General features: G+C 37.8%; 3 protein-coding genes across 8 annotated transcripts; 1 reads left to right on the top strand and 2 right to left on the bottom strand.

The window, feature by feature from the left end:
* Window positions 1–590: 590 nt before the first annotated feature.
* LOC125230514 lies at window positions 591–10,126 on the bottom strand. 4 transcript variants are annotated; one of them, XM_048135692.1, is made up of 7 exons: window positions 9,802–10,113; window positions 9,607–9,717; window positions 9,197–9,281; window positions 7,807–7,946; window positions 4,843–5,075; window positions 1,891–2,110; window positions 1,040–1,182 (listed from the first exon to the last, which is right to left on the bottom strand). In XM_048135692.1, exons 1-7 carry the CDS (start codon window positions 9,988–9,990, stop codon window positions 1,174–1,176), a joined length of 987 nt encoding a protein of 328 aa, XP_047991649.1. In that variant the 5' UTR covers window positions 9,991–10,113; the 3' UTR covers window positions 1,040–1,173. The 4 variants fall into 4 exon arrangements, with proteins under 4 accessions (XP_047991645.1, XP_047991646.1, XP_047991649.1 ...); XM_048135691.1 differs by having other exon boundaries at window positions 1,065–1,194; window positions 9,802–10,118; XM_048135688.1 differs by lacking the exon at window positions 7,807–7,946 and having other exon boundaries at window positions 591–1,194; window positions 9,802–10,126.
* Window positions 10,127–11,253: 1,127 nt separating this feature from the next.
* LOC125230275 lies at window positions 11,254–17,722 on the bottom strand. 3 transcript variants are annotated; one of them, XM_048135388.1, is made up of 11 exons: window positions 17,472–17,722; window positions 16,904–17,120; window positions 16,667–16,804; window positions 16,175–16,306; window positions 15,934–16,071; window positions 15,262–15,396; window positions 14,747–14,881; window positions 14,105–14,281; window positions 13,716–13,835; window positions 12,626–12,760; window positions 11,254–12,353 (listed from the first exon to the last, which is right to left on the bottom strand). In XM_048135388.1, exons 1-11 carry the CDS (start codon window positions 17,555–17,557, stop codon window positions 11,922–11,924), a joined length of 1,845 nt encoding a protein of 614 aa, XP_047991345.1. In that variant the 5' UTR covers window positions 17,558–17,722; the 3' UTR covers window positions 11,254–11,921. The 3 variants fall into 3 exon arrangements, with proteins under 3 accessions (XP_047991345.1, XP_047991347.1, XP_047991346.1); XM_048135390.1 differs by lacking the exon at window positions 15,262–15,396; XM_048135389.1 differs by lacking the exon at window positions 16,175–16,306.
* Window positions 17,723–17,889: 167 nt separating this feature from the next.
* LOC125230260 (eukaryotic translation initiation factor 6) lies at window positions 17,890–19,362 on the top strand. Its single transcript, XM_048135368.1, has one exon. It carries the CDS (start codon window positions 18,004–18,006, stop codon window positions 18,739–18,741), a length of 738 nt encoding a protein of 245 aa, XP_047991325.1. The 5' UTR covers window positions 17,890–18,003; the 3' UTR covers window positions 18,742–19,362.
* The last annotated feature ends 2,834 nt before the right edge of the window (window positions 19,363–22,196 follow it).

The raw sequence follows: 22,196 nt of genomic DNA, 5'->3' as shown, positions 1-22,196 counted from the left end.
ACCAATTAAATTGCACCACTTTCATTGGTTGTTATCTCTTATCTGGTCTTCGGGGAGTCCCGTATGCTGCACGGGTAGCATGGTCGCGCGATAGACGATAAAATATCAGGCCGTCCCTATCGCACTATTAGTAAGTGCGATAGGGTCGGCCAGACGTTTTATCATTTTTATCGCGCGACCATAATTATCTGCCTGCATACCGAACGAGTTTTCGACCAATAAATTGCACCACTTTCATTGGTTGTTATCTCCCGTATGCTGCATACCGAACGAGTTAACGACTAATTAAATTGCGCCATACCAGAAGAAATAGGTATAGGGTAAATTGCCAGTTAGTGGCCAGTGTCCATTAAGTGGCCACTAATGCCACTATACTAAACATGAATTCTACCTATAAACAGAGTTCATCATTTTTACATAACATTCTATTACTGGCCACCTCTCAGTAACTGCTCACGTTACACCTAAAATGTATACAAGGTGGTATTATTGGAAGGGCCAGCTACTGGCAATTTACCCTGTCAAACCCTACATTTTTTTAAAGTAAAATTTTTACAGTATATATTATTGAAATGAAATGAAACTTTAGTATTAGCAGTTGTTTAATCTGTTTCGCAGCATGCATCACAATGTCTCAGTGCTCGAACCCGCACTATCGCTGCGAGAACGGCACAAAATGCGATCGTGAAAACTAGAAAATATATAAATTTCGCTGCCATGGCGCAAATACAAGTTTTTTGTTGCAATTTTATAAAAAGTGCAACTAATTGATGTACATTAGTCCAACTTTATAAAATCCTTTTAAATTATAAAAAATATTTCGTCTTTTTTACAAAAATATCGAACCTAAACTTTAGGTACTTAATATTTTTTTATCCATCGATTATTTACAAAGGTTAAACTCAATATTCAAGAGGTTAAGTTATCGATATTGATTTCAAAAGGATCAAGAGTCCGGCAAAGCGAATGGCATGGCCACCATAAAGGGGTCAGCAACGTTGGTGCTCCTGTCAATGGTGGGGGGGTCGTCGGTGGGCAGCAGTCGTTCCTCGTCGTCCATCGTCTCGTCGTCCGCGAGCAGCACGCGCACGTGCAGCGTGCTGTCCCGCCACGCTTGCCACGACATCTGGTGCTCTTGGATCTTGAGCAGGATCCAGGTGGTCAGCAGACCGTTTAGGGCGCCTATGAAAAATGCTAAGTTCAGAATTATAGAAGATAGTAATTGAGATAACATTATAATATATTCAAATGAAATGCTAATTTTCATTTCTAGCAGTGGTAGCGGCCGATAACCTCGAGCGGTCGCGCGGCCTGTTTGAGTTAGTCAAGTGACACTGGTCTTTTAAACATGTAAATAAAGTTTAAAATCACCCACCGCTGCCGACTGGGAGCGCTGCTATTACGGTGTGAGCCGACCCTTAGTCCGTTTTCACATTATCCCATCCGATATGGGATGTCGGAAGGATTTCAATAGAAGAAAGCCAAGATGGCGCCTGTAATGTATGGGATATCGGTCCGATATCGGATCGGATAATGTAAAAACGTATTTAGTCCCAAATAAACTCACAAACAGACTTATGTAGATAATCACTTATAGGTTAAAATTATACATATAAGTTGACACAATTTTATTAACTGCGGATTTTAGAATAAACCCAGTTAGGTATCTTTGGCATTTGAAACTTACGCCAAATTCCCTAAAGATCTTGACAATGCCTGAAATTGTAAAATCTATATGCCGTCATGACCGCGTGTGTCATTATCAGCAGAACTGCCGGTGGGGTTCATGTTTCAATGATGTCCAATTTTCGGAGGTCGTGGACACACCCCGGCACCAGAGTTTCAGTAATTTAAGGAGCACTTAACACTAGTAAACGGTGTTACCAATACCAATGATACCGATGAGTAGCGAGGAGAAGAGGTTGGCGGCCAAGGCCGCGGGCCGCCGGCGCGCGCGCCCGCCTGCAGCGCGCGGTCGGCCGCGTGCAGCGCGCGCGCCGTGCCGAACACGCTCGCCGCCCCCAGCGCCACCCCGCGCCACGCGTCCGCCGCCAGCGCGCGCCCGCGTCCCGAGCGCGCCCATTCGATAAGAGAACGCATCCAGGACCATCTGAGACAATACGTGGTTAAACTTTTAAGTGGCGAAGAAGTCCAAACTATGGAGCATAGTTTAAAGAACTTTATTTCTCATAAAGAATTACATAATTCACTTACATGAGAAAAATTTACATTTCACAAAACTAAGATTAAGCATACAGTGTACACATTACACAAAAAAGTTTTTATTTTATTTTAAATAAATCTAGTGGGTAGAAACTCATTACAAAATTAGTTATCGCTAAACGCTCGGAACATTTTGTGAGTTACTAACTGCACCACACAACCAGCGATGTACGAGGCCGGACGATAAGATAACACGTACTAGGATGGAATGGATGCGGCATCCTCGAGTGTGCACATATGGTAAGTGTAAGTATTTTTTATTATTGTTTTTTTTATATAGTTATTATTTTTTCTTTTATATGAATATAAGCAGGTATATATAGTAAGTTTGAATGTGTAAGAGTGTTTAGTTTGTAAGCGTGTTTTTATGTTTCAAAGAATATTAGTATGTAAGGGAATATACCTACCTATATATATATATATATATATATATTAGTTTCTGTTTTTTTTTTGTATTATTTTAGTTGTAGTTATTGATAAATGTATATTATTTATTTGATTTAATTTTTAGGTATTATATTACAATTTTATTTTGGTAGGTAATATTTAAAGGTAAATTTTAATTGTTTTTTAAAACTGGACATAGACTTGGCATCTTTAATGTCTCTTGGTATATTGTTGTATAGCTTGACACCTTCGAAGGTAATGCTTTTTTTCCCGTAGTTAGTTCTAGGTGGGCGCGAAACTAAATGGTCTGCATTCCGCAACTGGATTTTTTGGATTTCGGTTTTCCGTTTAAAGTTGATATTCGTATGAATATCCTTATTAAGAATTTTACGTACCAATATACATGTGTTATAGTGATACGTTTGTGTTATGCTTAGAATGTTTGTGCTTTTATAAAGTATCTTAGACGGAGTTAGGTGGTGATAGTTAAACAGAACTTTGAGTAATTTATTTTGAGCCGTTTGTATTTTATTTAAGTGTATTTTGGCTGCGGTTCCCCAAACCTCTATAAGGTAATCAATGTGCGGCTTAATTAACGTATTATATATCAAATATCTCACTTTATGTGGGAGACACCGTGTTATACCACGCAGAGCTCCAGTTAGTGATGATAGTTTGGATTTTACTTTCTGGACATGTGGTTCCCACGTGAGCTTGCCGTCCAATATTAATCCTAAGTATTTTTCGGATGCTTTTTTCGAGATAGATTTTGAATGTAATGTGGGGTCTGTAAAGGCCTCTATCTTTTTGTTTTTCGCAGTGAAAATTAAATAATTTGTTTTATCTACATTGATAGTTAAAAGATTATGTAGGAACCACGTGTTTAGAAGCTCTAGATCGTTTTGAACATCAGTCATAATGTCGGAAATTGAAGAACTGTAATAAAAAAGGGTAGTATCATCAGCGTAGAGTGTTAGATCTCCTTTGAGACCAATATTCTGTATGTCATTAATATAAATTAAAAATAAAAGTGGCCCCAAAATGGAACCCTGAGGAACGCCGTAGTTTATAGGTCTGGGGCTACTCTGCTGATCATTGATCTTTACTATTTGGAATCGGTTTGACAGATAAGATTTAAGGACTTCATTAGCTTTACCAGTAACACCTATACTAGCCAATTTTTGTAGTAGTATTTGATGACTCACTGTATCGAAGGCTTTCTTTAAATCAATAAAGACGCCTAATACGAGCTTCTTTTGGTCAATATTCATTTTGATTTTTGTAACGAGGTCAATTGTAGCAGAAAGGGTGTTCGATTTTTGCCTGAAGCCATATTGCTTTGGAGAAAGAATTTTATTTGAGATTAGGAATGTATTCAGACGACTGTAGATAACTTTTTCAAACACCTTTGATAGTACTGGGAGTACTGAAATTGGCCTATAATTACCTGGATCCAATTTGCTTCCAGACTTATATATTGGAGTAACTTTAGCAATTTTAAGTTTGTTTAACCTTCGTGCTTTGATACCCTCGCAACGCTCAAGATTCCACTTTTTGAACCACTCGCTACGCTCGCGGTTCAATATTGGAATCTTTCGCTTGCTCAGGTATCAATATTGGCACGTGCGGTTAAACAACTACTTTGCCCCCTTGTAAAACAAATAACTATTATTTTAAGCATAGGAAACTAGCCTATTCAGCGATGCCCTCTGCACTCATACTCGGGACCACCAGAAGACCTTTTGCGCCTAACACCCGACTGACCCGACGCAATTGCTTGGCTGAGCGCACTGAATATTGACATTTAGTTTAAATTGTAATTGTATTTTAATTTGTATTCTCTGACATTCATATAACTGCCTGTTTTTGTGTATGCCATACGATTAAATAATAATGTATTGAATATTGATGGAAAGCTGATATGCAAAATCTCGATACCCTGATGGAGACCCTGGAATACTCTCTCGAACGCTAACTATTATCCCTGTCACGGCGCAAAAATTAATGTGTTACTCGTATAGGTATTGCAAATTTAATAGACACGGAAATATGTTTGATGATTACAGTAATTAAGTCCATTTGATTTGAAGTATTTTCATGAACACATCCACGGCCAGTCGACTATCGACGAAATTCATCGTGAAACAACTGTACAATAAAAAAAGCTTGCTACTCCATAAATGGAATTAGAATAGCTTTCAACGGCTAATGAATCACAACAATTATTCGTACTTGTGACTCCTGGTGACCACGTAATGGTGTCTGCATAGCTCGCAATAGCTGGTAGCGGCTTGTAGTAACCACCGCTCGAGACAGGAACGGTGAACAGCAGCGATAGTCCCGCGGCAGCCGCACGGCCGCTCCAGGCGCTCCGCTGACGCACCGCCGAAGCAGATGCGGCAGATGTTGTCTGAAGCTAAGCTGCCTGTTACACTGCTCACTTCTTTTGGCGCTGACTGCGACGCCTGTGAGATAATTAAGCATGAGTGTTTCGTTCTGCAAGTGAGAAAATATGATAATTAAGGATCGTAGTCTTAGAGAGTGAGGAGCGCTAGAGGCCATACTCGTACTTCGATCAAACCTGTGTTACCTACTTGTATTGTAACGGTCGATGAAAAATCTGCATAGTCTACATACTTAGAACCAGCAGGGGCTGCGTACTCCACGATTCTTTCGCCGAACTATACGAGTCTACTTCGCGCGGCGCAATGTAACTCAATGCCGGCTGCTCGCGTGCGGTCCGTTCGTTAATGTAGGTAAGAATTTTGAAAGGCGGCATTTTGTGAAAATGAAACCAGATGAGGCTTCTGTACGTGTATTATTGTATAGAACCTATCAGCGATTGTTAATATACCTATATATAAGTAAAGAATCTTCCCTTAAAGTTAACGGAATTCAATAAAAACACGGTGTATATTAGGGTGGAGCGTGGTTGTATGGAGAAAAATAAAAATTAGAAATTCATAACGGAATAGGTGTCAAAAGTTGCGAAAAAATTTGCAGATTATATTTCTGGCATCAAATTTAAAATAAGGTACTACTTTTGGCCCTCTACCAGCCGTAAAAGCAAAAAAAATAAGGTAAAATTAAGAAATAAATTAAATATGTCTGTCGTCAATTTTTATTTTTTATTATTAATTAATATTATAAAAGAAGCTGTAATTAAGTAAATTTAACCATAATAATGTTTAAATTTGTTAAAAAGTAGTAAATAATGATACTTCAAAATTTCATTTTTAACTCAATAATCACGTTATCATGCGAAATACGATAGGTAAACGAAGTAACACGTGCAGTATATTTTTTGGGTTGTATTTTATATGAAAGGACATCTTTAGATATAAATTTAAAGTTTTGGGTTTTTGCATTTTTCTTGATTTTTAGGGTTCCGTAGTCAACTAGGAACCCTTATAGTTTCGCCATGTCTGTCTGTCCGTCCGTCCGTCCGTCCGTCCGTCCGCGGATAATCTCAGTAACCGTTAGCACTAGAAAGCTGAAATTTGGTAACAATATGTATATCAATCACGCCAACAAAGTGCAAAAATAAAAAATGGAAAAAAGTGTTTTATTAGGGTACCCCCCTTACATGTAAAGTGGGGGCTGATATTTTTTTCATTCCAACCCCAACGTGTGATATATTGTTGGATAGGTATTTAAAAATGAATAAGGTTTTACTAAGATCGTTTTTTCATAATATTAATATTTTCGGAAATAATCGCTCCTAAAGGAAAAAAAAGTGCGTCCCCCCCCCTCTAACTTTTGAACCACATGTTTAAAAAATATGAAAAAATTCACAAAAGTAGAACTTTATAAAGAATTTCTAGGAAAATTGTTTTGAACTTGATAGGTTCAGTAGTTTTTGAGAAAAATACGGAAAACTACGGAACCCTACACTGAGCGTGGCCCGACACGCTCTTGGCCGGTTTTATTTGCGTTGTAGTTTCCTCGCTATAGTGAGAGGAAAAGTTTTGTGTTACACTCGGGTGCAAATGTATTTTACTTCTCGTGTGTTAAAAAACTCGCAAGTTCAGGATTCTATTCTCGAACCACTCGCTTCGGTCGTGGTTCAACTATAGAATCCTTTCACTTGCTCGTTTTTAGGGTTCCGTAGTCAACTAGGAACCCTTATAGTTTCGCCATGTCTGTCTGTCCGTCCGTCCGTCCGTCCGTCCGTCCGTCCGTCCGTCCGTCCGTCCGTCCGTCCGCGGATAATCTCAGTAACCGTAAGTACTAGAAAGCTGAAATTTGGTACCGATATGTATATCAATCACGCCAATAAAGTGCAAAAATAAAAAATGGAAAAAAATGTTTTATTAGGGTACCCCCCCTACATGTAAAGTGGGGGCGGATTTTTTTTTTCATTCCAACCCCAACGTGTGATATATTGTTGGATAGGTATTAAAAAATGAAGAAGGGTTTACTAAAATAGTTTTTTCATAATATTAATATTTTCGGAAATAATCGCTTCTAAAGGAAAAAAAAGTGCGTCCCCCCCCCCTCTAACTTTTGAACCCTATGTTCAAAAAATATGAAAAAAATCACAAAAGTAGAACTTTATAAAGACTTTCTAGGAAAATTGTTTTGAACTTGATAGATTCAGTAGTTTTTGAGAAAAATACGAAAACTACGGAACCCTACACTGAGCGTGGCCCGACACGTTCTTGGCCGGTTTTTACTATTTTTACATGATGACCAAAAGTGACATTTTAGGCGTTATTAGGCAATTTAGGCATACTTTGAAGCGATATAACTAAATTTTTTGGTTGGACTGATATGTTTTTTAATATGCTATGAGTTTATTTCGATTGATAGCTTTTCTGTCACATGCTAAGAATATTTTTTTAAGCACAAGATACATGTAAATAGAATTTTTTGGAAAATTCCAATTTTGCTATAAATTTAGGTCTCAGAAAAAAAATGTTTTAAAGTACAAAAAAAATAAATTAAAATCATTTCAGATACCAAAGACTATGTTTAATATATAAATTTAATAAAAATATGTAAAAATAAAAAATTAAATTTTACAAAAAAATATTAATATTTTTTTATTAAATCAATGGTAGAGGGCTAAAAGTATAAGCTAGATTTTTTAAATTATTTTTCTCGTAATCTTCATAAAATTGCATATTTCCAAAATTTTTAAATTCGCTCCACCCTAGTGTATATATTATGTGACATTACTGAATTAGCTGGTACCTGTTTAGCGAGCAGCAGAGCGCACACAGAGCCAAGGATGGAGCGCGAGCGCGCCGCGCCGGGCGGCGAGAGAGCCCCCGACGCCGTCAGTGAGTCCGCCACCACGCGTATGCGCTCCCTGGCTTCTTCTGTATCTGACACTATCGAACAAGGCTTCAATTAATGTATAGGCTTTTTCCCGCGGCTTCGCTCGCGTTAGAAAGAGATAAAAAGTTGCCTGTGTCACTCTCCATTCCTTCAACTATCTCCACTTAAAAAATCACGTCAATTCGTCGCTCCGTTTTGCCGTGAAAGACGGACAAAGAAACAGACACACACACTTTCGCATTTTATAATATTAGTAATAGTAATATGGATAATTGCCATACCCTACCGGGGGGCCATGCGACCTCCTTTGTATTGTAACATCTATTAATGTAAGTACCGATTTGCATAAACGATATCGATTGATTGATTGAATTAACACCTTCGTAACCAAGAACCCGCCTGGTGGCACTCGTAAACTTTACTCAGATGCCTGAGAAGAGTTATCGCCATACAAGCGGGCGATTATAATCAGTTTCTGACGTAGGTCGCAATTTTTTGTTTGGTACTGAATATGTTAAGCGCAAAGTATACTTATCTGAATGGATCGCTATATTTTTCTTGAGGGGAATATCTCATACATTCAAGCCGCTATCTTTGATTTATACCTTTGAAATCCTTCCGATATCGGATCGGATAATGTGAAAACGCACTAAAGCAAAGCGTAAGGCCTGAGTGCAAGCTTCTATTGTCCTGAGTCGACGCTGCATAAAGCTAGGAACATACTACGCGGACTTCCGTCGTAATTCGACCGCGACCGATCAGTGTGCACGGTCACCAAAACATCCAGCGAGCCAGATTTCGATCGGACGTCCATGCGCTCAAGGCCACGTCCACGTCCGTCGACCGATAGTTTGGTTTGCACGGTTAAGTGTATATTCATTGTCCAGATCCCCGTCCGCGGTCGATCGACGACGGACGTCCGCGTAGCATGTTCCTAGCCTAAGGAGGACGCACGCTCGCCCGCCTCGCCGGGCCGATCCGAACGTCCCCCCAGGCCCCGTAGCCGAATGGCATTTCTGCGACTGCAGAAATGCAGTCTGGCTCTGTCGCGCCAATACGCAAGAGCGATAGAGATAGATAGCTACGAAAGAGATATTATCGTGAGCGTGCATTCAGCTACGCACATAGGCCTTAGTGCGTTTTCACATTATCCGATCCGATATCGGATGTCGGACCAATAACCCATACATTACAGGCGCCATCTTGGATTTTTTCTATTGAAATCCTTCCGACATCCGATATCGGATCGGATAGTGTGAAATGGTCTTACACAAAGAGTCAAAGGCAAATAAGCGTTAGGTACCTGGCGTGCCCATGCCAGCGATGTATCGACATGTGATGTCAGTCTGCTGCGCTGCGCTGCGCAGCTCCCTGTCAGCGTGGGGGTTCTGCGAACATGTCATCAATAAAGAAGAAGAAGAAGAGTTAACCCGAGGGATTTACCCACCATTTTATATGGCATTTGACAAATGACAGACCACTAACGGCACTAATCCTGAGCTTAGTTAAGTTGTTGGTGCAGGTGGGCCTAAAGAGTATGCGCCCACAGGCGACTTTCTGTCACTTGGATGTGTTTCTATGAAAAGTTGTGTCGCTAGGTCGCTACGTGGGCGCCTTTCAAACTATCCCATAGTCCGATGGCTCAGATCATATATTACTATTTTCTAAATGGCGCATAGGTATTACCTGGTGCCCGTAGTTGTTGGTACTTACGGGAATAATCGAAGAACAACTTGAGGCCGACATGCTTACAGTGACACCGCTTTCAGAGTGTGCAGGGCGCCAGTACATGAGGAGAGTCCTGCCCTCGCCTACATGACATTCCTGGAGCAATGTTAAAGCACTTTTAAATTTCGCGCTTCTTACTCGGGGAGCCACCGATCAAAATTGCCAGGAACAAAAACTTACTCTTAAAATATTACCGTAACTGCAAGTTCTGTGAAAATGAAAATTGGTGTGTTGAAGTGCTTGTTGGATCCGTGGCTGATACGTCACATGTGATAACAGTGCCTGTCTCAGACTTCGGACATTGTTGTAAGAAAATGTATTAATATCATTGGAATCCACTAAACAATCCAATGTTACAAATCTTCGCATTTTACATTGTGGCTATGATCCTTTGTAACTTATTAATTTTGAAAACATTTTTAGCTATAAAATACGCATGGTGGCCGACAAATGGTGACAGTTTATTGTGACATAGTCAAACACGTCAAACATATTTTGATTTTTTTTTCACGTAACCAAGCCTACCAAAATAAAGGCTGGCGTCCACTAGTTGTCCACTAGGCTCGCAGAATCGAATCGCAAAAATTCCCCCACTATATTTTTTTATGACTGTAAATCGTATTGGTAAATCAAGACAACTTTGTCACCGTAACTTTTTTTACACTATCGTAGTGTAGAAAAAAAAACCATTTCTAAAATACTCTTTTTTTGTCAAGCTGTAATAATGCAATGGCAACACAAATAGTACGACCTAAAAATATTGATACTTGGACCATGCGCAAATTCAATTCTCTTATTGAAATTTTCGGATACCAAAAGTTAGGACTTGGCACTGAGGAGGCACACTGACATTTTATGCCGCCAGGTGGCGTCTGTGCAAGTGCCTATATCATCGACCTACAATAGGGACTGAGCTCACACTTTTTTTGCCATACTAAATTGAACCTTATCACCTGCGCATAAAGGCGTTCTTGACAGACTAGCAAAAGTGTGTCCACATGAGAGGGTCAAAGTTGGGGCTGGTGTCCCTCTCGCACGTGTGACCAGTGTTAAAAAATTACTATAGTAGTAGTATTTTTACCTGTATGATAACTAAGTTTATAAACTTCTTAAATTATTTTCGTATTATATCGAGGCAAGGGTATTAATACCTTGTAACGAATTGGTAAGTCATTATTATGAAGCCATAAAACCAAAAAATTGCGCAATTATTAAAAACCTTTAATTGGGTATTAGTAGATTTGGTAGTAACTTTGAATATTGACTGGTATCCCCAAATGATGACAGTGATGACGTCATTCAAATGATTTTGATAGTGGTAATAAGTGCGAGAGGGACACCAGCCCCAACTTTAACCTCTCATGTGGACACACTTTTTGGCCTAACAACTCATTCTGGTTTAATTATAATTCTGTGGCCTATATAGGCATGTCACTGTCATTTATATGTGAGAGAAAAAATCATCTTCTCGCTCTCACGTATGATATTCCGTATCTGTGCTACGGACTAATAAGGTGGCGCCATCTGTCATAATCATAACCTTTGAGTGTGCCTCCTCATTGCGATCAACAAAACCAGTTCAGGTCGAAATAAGCAAAGAATTACTCGATTTTTTTCAAAAACACAAACACATTTATTGCATACATATATTACACAGACGTAATTAGGTAGGTACATAACATGGACCCTCCTGCACAGTCGCGGCAATCTTAATAACTTAGTTAATCAAATACTGCTGTAGTTAACTATTACTAGGTACAATAATATTAGTTTGTGTACAATACTCTTAGAACAAATTACATTATTTTCATACAAAATATTTGTATTTTTAGTAGTCACATCACACTACTTTTAAACTGATATAAATGAATACAAGAAGCCAACCCTAAAATGACTGGGATAAGGGCAGGCGAATGATGATGATGATACAAAGAAACAATGACAAGGCCTCCAAGTGTCCAAAGCTGGATTCGAACCAGCATCCTCCGTTTACGCGACGGATGCCTGAACCGTTCGGCCATTCGGTCACGGCGGCAAAAATTTCGAAATTTATAAGTATATGACACATTTACCGAAGGCTTGAAAAACATTGCAGTTTTTTTTATACCACCAGTGGCAAACAGGTATACGGCCCGCCTGATGGAAAGCGGCCACCGTAAACTATGGACGCCTGCAACTCAAGGGGTTTTAAAAATTACATTAAATCTTATATTTTTTATTTAAGTTAATTGAATTGCAAACCTTTAATTTCAGCCATTTCTACTCTTTTTTTGCCAAGTAGTAAAGTTACTGTCATTGAGCTAACAAACAATAACCAACTCTATATTTTTGGCCATAGGGGTCACTATGTTACTGGCCACAGGGGCCACATTATTGGCCATAGGGGCCACATTATTGGCCATAGGGGCTACGTTATCGGCCACAGGGGCCTCTATCTCATCGAGCATGGTCCAGCGACTGTAGCGTGACAGACGCTTTGCTAAAGTATTTATTCTCACATTGCGTCTATGAGAAACTTTTTGAAGTCTTTTCACTTCTTTTTGCAATATTAAGATGGTTTTTTCATGTAGGACGCACTGATCGCATGTAGAACACGTGTTATTTTTACTTATTTTAAATTTTTTAATTTTTTCTAGTTGACGCTGCAATCTTGACATTTTCGGTCCGACTTGATTGCTTGAAGATGCCTTGCTTGACTTCTTGTGTCGTAGTTTTGCATTGACGGTTGGTGCCTAGAATCAGTAATGAAAAAATATAACAGTACAAATATGTTATTCATTATTCACAGTTTAGTCAAAATATGTCCACACTTTCATTAATTTCATTATGTTCATATGGGTTTAATACATATAATTAGATTACATTTAAATGAGTATAACAAAATGACGACAAATCATTACATAAAATTAAGGTACCTATTATATTCCTAAATCTATTTTCTATATATTTCTAATAATGTCTATCTGTCATTAAGGTGGACACGTAAAGTAATATATAACTTTACCTTGACCAATTTTGTGGCATCTATATCATTATCTGAATCTTCTAATATGTCTTCTGCATCAGATACATTTGATACATTGCTCGAAGATGAAGATGATGACCTCTTTTGTCTTGGTTTTGCATTGAAGGTTGGTGCCTAGAAGAAATAATGAAAAAATACAAGAGATGTTCAAGCGTAATAACAAAACTCGTTTGAGAGGTCACCTCTTAAAGCTAGAGAGTGATAGATCTCACAGTAACCCTTATAAACACTTTTTGAGCAATCGAGTAGTGAGATCTTGGAACAAACTCCCAGAAGACGTGGTCTCAGTACAAAATTTGAATCAGTTTAAAAATAGACTAGACAAGCACATCACATCTACAACTCGGCTATGATTACTGTCAGTGGCAATGATCACCACTGGAATACAGGCTATGACCTACATATGACTTATTTGTGGAATGTAATGCCGTCTGTTTTTAAATTTGAGCTTCTTGATGGACATCTTTAAGGTTAACTCGTTATATCAGTGCAAATACTAGGAAGGCTGCCTGCAGTGCCTGCTTATTAAATAATTAAAAAAAAAAATAACAATACAAATATGTAATTCATTATAACAGCTTAGTCAATGTCCACAGTGTCATTATGTTTATATGGGTTTAATACGTACGTACAATTTAATTTTCTTTAATACTACGTCGGTGGCAAACAAGCATACGGTTCGCCTGATGGAAAGCGGTCACCGTAACCTATGGACGCCTGCAACTCAAGAAGTGTCACATGCGCGTTGCCAACCCGTTAGAAACTTATACACTCCCTTTTGTTGAGTTAAGTACACAGTACACAGCAAAAAGCAGTGTACAAGTTTCAAGGAGGGTTCAGGTTGCCGACGACTCAAAGGACAATAGACGGATCCCCAGTTGAGCTCTGCTCTAGATTCGAGCGAGATGATATTAAATTACATTTAAATCTCTATAGTGAAATTAATATAAGGCATTACATGAAATTAAGTTTAATACCTATTAGATTCCTAAATCCATTTTCTATTTATTTCTAATAATGTCTATCATCAAGGTGGACACAGGAACGGTAAAGTAATATATAACTTTACCTTGACCAATTTTGTGGCGGCATCTATATTATTATCTGAATCTTCGATGTATTCTACATCAGATACATTTGATACATTGCTTGAAGACGAAGATGATGACTTCTTTTGTCTAGAATGTCTCTAAAACAAATAATGAAAAAATATAACAATACAAATATGTAATTCATTATAACAGCTTAGAGAATGTCCATAGTTTCATTATGTTTATATGTGTTTAACACATATATGAAATTTAAATTACATAAATCTCTATCATGAAATAAGGCATTACATTAAATTAAGTTTACTACCCATTTTATTCCTAAATCCAATTTCTATTCATTTCTAATGTCTATGTCATCAAGGTGGTCACGAAAAGTAAAAGTAGAATTTTATATTAGTTACTTTACCTTTACCAATTTTGTGGCGACATCTATATTAGTTTCTGAATCATCTGTGTCTTCTGCATCTGATACATTTGATACGTCCATATTGGCGACATCTATATTACTGTCTGAATCTTCTATGTCTTCTGCATCAGGTACATTTGATACATTCGCAGGAACCTTAGGAACAGGAACACGTACCTTAAAATAAAAAATGAATTATATAATTGTTATTTGTTAGGAAATCTCCTAAATGTTTGCCACATATTTTAATGACAATGATAAATACATATATATACGACCACGCCTGCATCCCATAAAAGGGGGCAAATGAAACTACTCAAGTTTCAGTGCCACCATAGTATAAGGACGACTCAGTAATAATACTTCTAACAAATTTTGCGCCGCGCGGTTTGTCCTTGAGTAGCGCTCTGCGCGAGCGAGGCGCAGAGAGTACATGCGGAACCGGATGATGCCGGTCGCGTCAGTCAGTACGCGCCGCGCTGCGTGGCGCTGCGAAGGTCGCGCGCGGCGCGTGAGAGAGCCAAATACCGATCGCGGGAGATTACCTACTAAGTCGTCCTTATACTGTGGTGCCACTCTTGGCTATCAGTGGGTTGAGAGAAAACGATATTAGCGACTGACAAATATTAATTTAAATATTACCAAAGTGTCTGTGAATATGCCCTCGTCTGCCAAATGTGATGCTGGTAAAGCTCCAGGTTTCAGCTTCCTCTGCTTACTTTTACTCGGTAGTACATTTGATACTTCCACAGGAACATTAAGAACAGGAGCATGTACCTTAAAATAACCACAAAATTAAAATTAAAAAAAAACTCCCGACCGCGACATAGTGGACCGATTTTCATGAAACATGGCTAAGAACACTCCCGACTAACTTAGCTTTCAAACAAAAAAAAACGAAATCTAAATCGGTTCATCCGTTCGGGAGCTACGATGCCGTCGATGCCACAGACAGACAGACACGTCAAACTTATAACACCCCGTCGTTTTTGCGACGGGGGTTAAAAAAGAAAAATAATATAAACGTTATTTCGTTATTTGCTAGGAAATCTCCTAAATGTTTGTCACATATTTTATGTGCTAGAAAATCTCCAAAATTTTTACCACATTTTTTTAGTGTTAAGGATTGAAATGACAAATACTTCTTTAAATATTACCAAATTGTCTGAGAATGTGCCATCAACTGTCAAATGTAATGCTGGTAAAGCTCCAGGTTTCAGCCTCCTCTTGTTACTTTTACTTGGCGGTACATTTGATACATCCACAGGATCATTAGGAACAGGAGCATGTACCTTAAAATAAAAGATGTATAAATGTTATTGGCTAGGAAATCTACCCAATGTTACCTACCACAATTTGTCTATTTAATTGTAATGTGATATTTATCACATTACAATTAAATAGACTGTTGTGATATTTATCACATTACAATTAAATAGACAAATTTGATCTTGCTATTGTACCTAGTAGTAGTTAAGTAATGAAACTATTATACCTAGTAGTAGTTAAGTACACTCCTTTTTGCTGTGTACTTAACACAGCAAAATGGAATGTACAAGTTTCTAATGGGGTGGCAACGCGCATGTGACACTATTTGAGTTGCAGATGTCCATAGGTTACGGTGACTGCTTTACATCAGGCGGGCCTTATGCTTGTTTGTCACCGACATAGTATAAAAAAAAAGTACCTAGGTTAAGATTGCTGCGCCGTTGCAGGGTCCATATTATGTACCTAATTAAGACTTAATATGTTTGCAATAAATGCTTATGACTTGTGACTTATATTTTAATTCTAAGGACAATAATGACTAATATTCATTTAAATATTACCAAAGAGTCTGTAAATGTTCCATCGTCTGTCAAATGTGATGCTGGTAAATCTCTGGGTTTGAGCCGCCTCCTTTTAACACTTTTACTTGGCAGTACATTTGATACATCCATGCGATCATTAGAAACAGGAGAATGTACCTTAAAAAATATAAATATAAAAATGTTATTTTCTAGGAAATTTCATACATTTGCCACATATTTTAGTGAGGACTGAAGTGACAAATATTTATTTAAATATTACCAAAGGGTCTGCGAATATGCCCTCGTCTGTCAAATGTGATAATGGTTTAGGTTTCAGCCGCCTTGACTTATTACTTTTACTGGGCAGTACATTTGATACATCCACAGGATCATTTGGAACAGGAGAATGTACCTTAAAATAAAATGAATTATATAAATGTTATTTGATAGGAATTCTTCTAATTGGGCATTTTCACGAGAAGAATCACCAAAAACACATTTTTTAAAGTAGGTAAATTTTATGTTTTTCCTACTCAGAATCACGAGCGAGCCCTTTTGATCTAGGATAAAAAACGAGAGACAAAAAAATGATCCTAAAATTTTCTATTATTTTGCATATTTCCACTTTGTAACTGCTGTGTACAAACAAATAAGAAAAACATTAAATTTACTTATTTTAGAAACACAAGTGTTCGAAGTTTTTTTTGCAAAAATGCCCAAATTTTTTTAACATGCTAAGGACTGAAATGGCAAATATTTGTTTAAATATTACCAAAGGGTCTGTGAATGTGCCATCGTCTGTCAAAGGTGATGCTGGTGAAGCTCCAGGTTTAAGATGCCTCCTTTTATCACTTTTACTTGGCAGTACATTAGATACATGCACAGGAACGTTAGGAACAGGAGAATGTACCTAAAATAAAATAAAGTATATAAATGTTATTTGCTAGGAAATCTCCTAAATGTTTGCCACATATTATAATCACAAATATTCATTTATAATAAATATTACCAAAGTGTCTGTGTATAAGTCATCGTCTGAGTCGTCTGCCAAATGTGATGTTGGTACAGCTCTAGGTCGAAGCCGCCTCCACTTAATATATTTACTTGGCAGAAAGGAGTCCAATGAAAAGTGTCTTGAACATATTCTGCTATGGCTTTTCCAAGACCAATTAGGTCTATTAACTTGCTGAATCCATATGCCTCTTAATTTTTCATCATCTGGAAATCTAAAAAGTATTTATGGTTGAATGGCATATATACCTACCAGGAGAATCATTACCAAGAACAATAATCATAAATGTAGTTTTTAAGGTATGAATATAAATAGATTATTATTCTGACGTTGATGAAATAGTGACAAAAAATAACCTTTCTCAGTCTAAGAAAACTTCATAAATACCTAACAGGTGTTAGTACAGAAATTAATACGGATTTATTTACATGAACTAATTTACATAATAAAGAGACTTTACAACATAATAAATCGTTTTAGTGGTATAAATAAACTACCAATGTAGACATTTACATTTCGATCAGGTCCTAAAGATAAATATTATCAACATTTTAAGTCAAATTACCGATGAAACGTTATAAGTTCTTGCACTTCTTCCGTATTTTCTTTCCTTCCAGTATGTGATCTGCAGCCCTTAATTATACAAGACATAGTCGGAAAACTCAGAAATGGTACTTGGAACTATCACATTAAAAACTGAGCAAAGTACTCCACAATTTATCAGGAATCCTCACAATAGAATCAAAATATCGTAGAAAAACAATGTAAACATTGAAGTCGAGTCGAGCGAAACACCATTACAACCGTTCAGTCAACTTTCTTGTCTTTCTTTCCAAAATGTTCCAAAAGAAGTCCATTTGACATTTGCTCTGCATTGATCACATTTGCTTCCGAGACCAAAAGTTTATTAGCGAATTCTTGTCGAGTTTGTTTTCGAACATACCCAGTTATATTCATAAATAATCTGTGGATTCTACTGTCAAAGTGACGTGTGCGCTTGAATGAGTGTTTTTCTCATTTGCCTCCCCACGTGAAGATATAAAATCATTGTGAAATAAACTGAAATTTAAAGTAAATCGCGCATCTGTACAGCAATCATGGCGGTCCGTGTACAATTCGAGAATAACAATGAAGTGGGGGTGTTTAGTAAACTGACAAATTCCTATTGCCTCGTAGCTATCGGAGGCTCAGAAAATTTCTACAGCGTGTTCGAAGCCGAGCTCGCAGAAACAGTTCCCGTGGTTCACGTCAGTATCGCGGGGTGCCGTATTATCGGGCGCATGACCGTAGCTAACAAGAACGGACTTCTCGTGCCAGCGGCAACGACCGACACAGAATTGCAACATATACGCAACAGTCTACCGGACGCAGTCAAGGTGCAGCGTGTGGAAGAGCGTCTCAGCGCGCTCGGGAACGTTATCGCCTGCAACGACTATGTAGCGCTCGTGCACCCCGACCTGGACCGCGACACAGAAGAAATTCTCGCAGACACACTAAACGTAGAAGTATTTCGGCAGTCTGTGGCTGGGAACGTTTTGGTCGGTTCTTACGCTGCGCTCAGTAATCGCGGAGGATTAGTTCATCCTAAAACTACGATACAAGATCAGGACGAGCTCTCGTCTCTGCTACAAGTCCCTTTAGTTGCGGGCACAGTGAACAGGGGTAGTGATGTGGTGGCGGCGGGGATGGTGGTGAACGATTGGTGTGCGTTCTGCGGCATGGACACGACGTCGACAGAGATCTCGGTGATCGAGAGTGTGTTCAAACTGAATGACGCCAAGCCCACAGCCATCACCTCCACAATGCGTGCCTCGCTCATTGACAGCATGTCCTAGGACCTGTAATGTTAATGCAACTAACTATGGGGTTCACTTGTCATTTATGTATAGCATCAATCCAATGGAGTATTGTGAGAAGAAAATGCTTAGATTGTGTTCATACATTTGACTAAGAATGTAAACATTGTATGGTTGACATATAACCTAAAAAAATTGAATTAATTTTTTATATATTTTTGCAATAATGTTCATATAATTGGGTGTAAAATTATAGTCATTTATTATAATGAGTTACACAAGTTGACAACAACAACATACAAGGCAAAATCTACGATTTTGTTGCAGATAGCACCTTGTACTTTGTAAGGTGCAATTTTCTGAAAAAATTACATATTGTACCTCATACATTGTTGTTGTCTCTTGTTATTGTAATCAAGGAAAATAAAGAAGTTATCTTCCCATTTTTGCCACTTCATTGAAAATAAAGTAATGCAATGACAAGTGATACCAACTAGTTGTGCTCCCCAGTTTTGCAAGTCTTGTGATATGTTTATTATTTGATAAGTTGTGCACCCCTGACAGTGTTGCACACTACAGATTGTGCAATCGCGCACCGGCAATGGCCCTTTACCTTACCTATGTGTATAAGAACATAAGTAATAAATTGTAAATCTATAATGTTATATTTCATTTCTATATGACACCACCCTACTGAATTGTCAACCAAAAATTATCTCTGCAAATATTCTTGCCATCAAACTAACATTGTGTTGATATTCAAAGGAAAAGAATTGATTTCACCATTATTTTAGTTCCATTAAATCCATTTCCTCATAATAAATTAATAAGAAAAGTACCAAAGATTCAACATCATTACTACAACATTGGTTTTAAACCATAACTCCTTCACTGTAGGTGTATTTTTCTTGGCTGCTGTCTGTGGTCTGCCCTACTAAAAATTATTTAGGTTATACAATTGTAAACACACATGACTCATTACCACTTGCCCTGTTGTTGCACCATGGTGCTAAACGTCTATTCAACTTTGGCTAATCTTTGTCACTCATCATTACGCAATATATAAACTGATAAATAAATTACACCATTAAAAAAGTTTAAATGAAATGTCTACTTAAAGTTGCATATCCTTTTTATATTTTTGTGCACATTATATCTTTTTCCTCTGCCTGGTGCCTTCAGTTGCCCTCCTTAGTTTATTACTCCTGTACAATCAACGACATGTATCCACTTTCTAAACTGAAGGCGGGTGGATGTCAAAGATTCGTAGACAGCGCGCGATCTTCGCGCGGGAGCTCGACAAAAATCAATATAAGTCTAGTGTACTTTCATTGATGGCTACCTAAAGGAAAGTGTTATAAATAAAACAAGTAGTACTTATAATGATAAATGTAATTTTATAACCAAGTCTACACCGGGCCCGCCTGGCGCGCCTCTAGTTGCCACACCAGTTGCTCTGGAAGCCTCTTCCTATCTTACACTAACAGCGCCGGAATCAACAATTAGGTACTCCAGCACTTGGGAGGTAAAGTCAATATCCAAGGATACAGACAGCCAATGAGGGCCCTAGCCAGAGGGGCAGTGCCCTACCTTAGAAATAGCATCGTCTTGAATAATGTAGCACTACATTATATTACAGTCTACATACTTGTAGAGTACAGCGGGGCAAATGTAACTGGTCCATTTTTTCCATGTTTTACAATGTTTGCATTATTCAATAGAGTGTCCATCGGTTATATATGGTAGGCGTGTTCATTGGATTCATGTAGAACTCAACATCATAGTGTAATAATGGAAAAAATTTGTCCCCCAGTCGAGATTTGCCGCGCTGTACCTTAATTACAGTTTGAATTTGGCTACGGACCTGCAGCCAATGTGAATAATATTCTAATAAATATTACATAAACGATGTTATCATATCACGCATATATTATTTACTATAGCCACTATGTAGCTCAAGTTAGTAGGGACTAAGTAGATGCTTAGACAGCGATATATGAATAAATAGAACACTCATGAGAGTCATGGGTCAGGAAAACTTCAATAAACAATAATTAATAAATGACTTTTGTGATTTTAGTCTCGCCCTCACCACATATGAAAGCTTGGGCCACATTGGTCGCATCCCATTAATATTGACTGTCACCTTCAGAAGTTCTTCAGAATACCCATTGTCTTATTCCGGCGCCCACAAAAGGACAATTACTTTGGTTTAACAAGACGAATTTTTAAAACAGAGATTAAGAATTTTTTGAGCTTTTCAAAGTTCTTTCGTCATTTTTATAAATTAGCTTAAAATTAAACAAAGGCACAAACATTTTAAACATAATCACGAATTTTAAAAACAGACTTCTATATTTTTATATGCACTTCTAGAATATTGCACCCAGTGTGTCTGAGACATAAAACGTGACTTTCCATTATATAAGGGTCATTACGCTTCAAGTACATTTACATTTAGTACTTTACGATATAAGTGCTGAAAAGAGCATGTTCGAAAACAGTTGCGATAAATTAAAACACGACTGAAGGGAATGCTTTAAATGACATGAGTTACGAATAAAGGAGCATTAGGGTAATTCCGAAAGTCGTATAAAAATCACCATTATTTCCATCATATCAAGATTCCACTTTCGAGCATTTCTGTGATTCTGAATTACCCTAATGCACCTTAATTCGTATATTGTACGACGTTTTTCAGTATATTTGGCCATTTGAAGTTTCCACATAGGCACATAAAGTACCACTTTTCGCACTAGTGGGTCAAAGGTTCATTCCCATTCCATCTATTGCACATGAAGCAGAGACTATAGGCATGGAAAGTCATGAATGACAAGTGATCTTTCTTATAAAGGTTTTATAAACATAATTTAAAATAACTATAAGTATACAAAGATGCATAGGTATATGCAATTAAGAATATCACGACAGGGAATCTATTCCTAAGACATATATCTATAACTATGTGAATATAGTCACCCAAAAATACACATCTGGAGTCAAAAATAAAAAAAAACCCCCGACACAAAACCCTTTAAAAAATACAAAACGGCTGGACCGATTTTGGTAGAACATGTCAAAGAACCATCGCTAGAAAACCCTCTTTCAATTAAAAATAAAAACGGCAGTCAAATCGGTTCACCCGTTTAGGAGCTACGGTGCCACAGACATACACACATAGCGGTTAAACTTAACCCTCTTTTTGCGTCGGGGGTTAAAGAGGTAAATGCCACAGCTAAGTACAATACCCATAGTTTAAATTCGTGAGACACAAAAATGCATTGATGGTAACATACCCACTATATTATATACTTTGGTTAAACAATCTGTAGTAAAGCAAATTAAAATTCATATAGACGGTCAACCATGTCTAAACACTAAGAAAGGGTGGCATATTTGAATAACCTAACCACAAAATTAAAATTTTGAAAAAAAGTCCTACATAGTGGACCGATTGGCTAAGAACTCTCCCAACTAATTCAGCTTTCAAAGAA

The sequence above is a fragment of the Leguminivora glycinivorella genome, chromosome 10, assembly GCF_023078275.1.
Source record: "Leguminivora glycinivorella isolate SPB_JAAS2020 chromosome 10, LegGlyc_1.1, whole genome shotgun sequence".
NCBI lineage: Eukaryota > Metazoa > Arthropoda > Insecta > Lepidoptera > Tortricidae > Leguminivora > Leguminivora glycinivorella.
Note: the sequence above shows the minus strand (reverse complement) of the source record. Positions and strands in the feature narration are given on the sequence as shown.

Coding starts and splice junctions, on each gene's coding strand:
- LOC125230514 (XM_048135688.1), bottom strand. CDS start 9,990: ATGCGAAGATTTGTAACATTGGATTGTTTAGTGGATTCCAATGATATT. Junction 9,718..9,801: donor GTTACGGTAATATTTTAAGA/GTAAGTTTTTGT, acceptor ACATTGCTCCAG/GAATGTCATGTAGGCGAGGG. Junction 2,111..4,842: donor GTGGTCACCAGGAGTCACAA/GTACGAATAATT, acceptor GTATTGTCTCAG/ATGGTCCTGGATGCGTTCTC.
- LOC125230260 (XM_048135368.1), top strand. CDS start 18,004: ATGGCGGTCCGTGTACAATTCGAGAATAACAATGAAGTGGGGGTGTTT.
- LOC125230275 (XM_048135388.1), bottom strand. CDS start 17,557: ATGTCTTGTATAATTAAGGGCTGCAGATCACATACTGGAAGGAAAGAA. Junction 17,121..17,471: donor GAACTTATAACGTTTCATCG/GTAATTTGACTT, acceptor AATACTTTTTAG/ATTTCCAGATGATGAAAAAT. Junction 16,805..16,903: donor ACTTATACACAGACACTTTG/GTAATATTTATT, acceptor ATTTTATTTTAG/GTACATTCTCCTGTTCCTAA.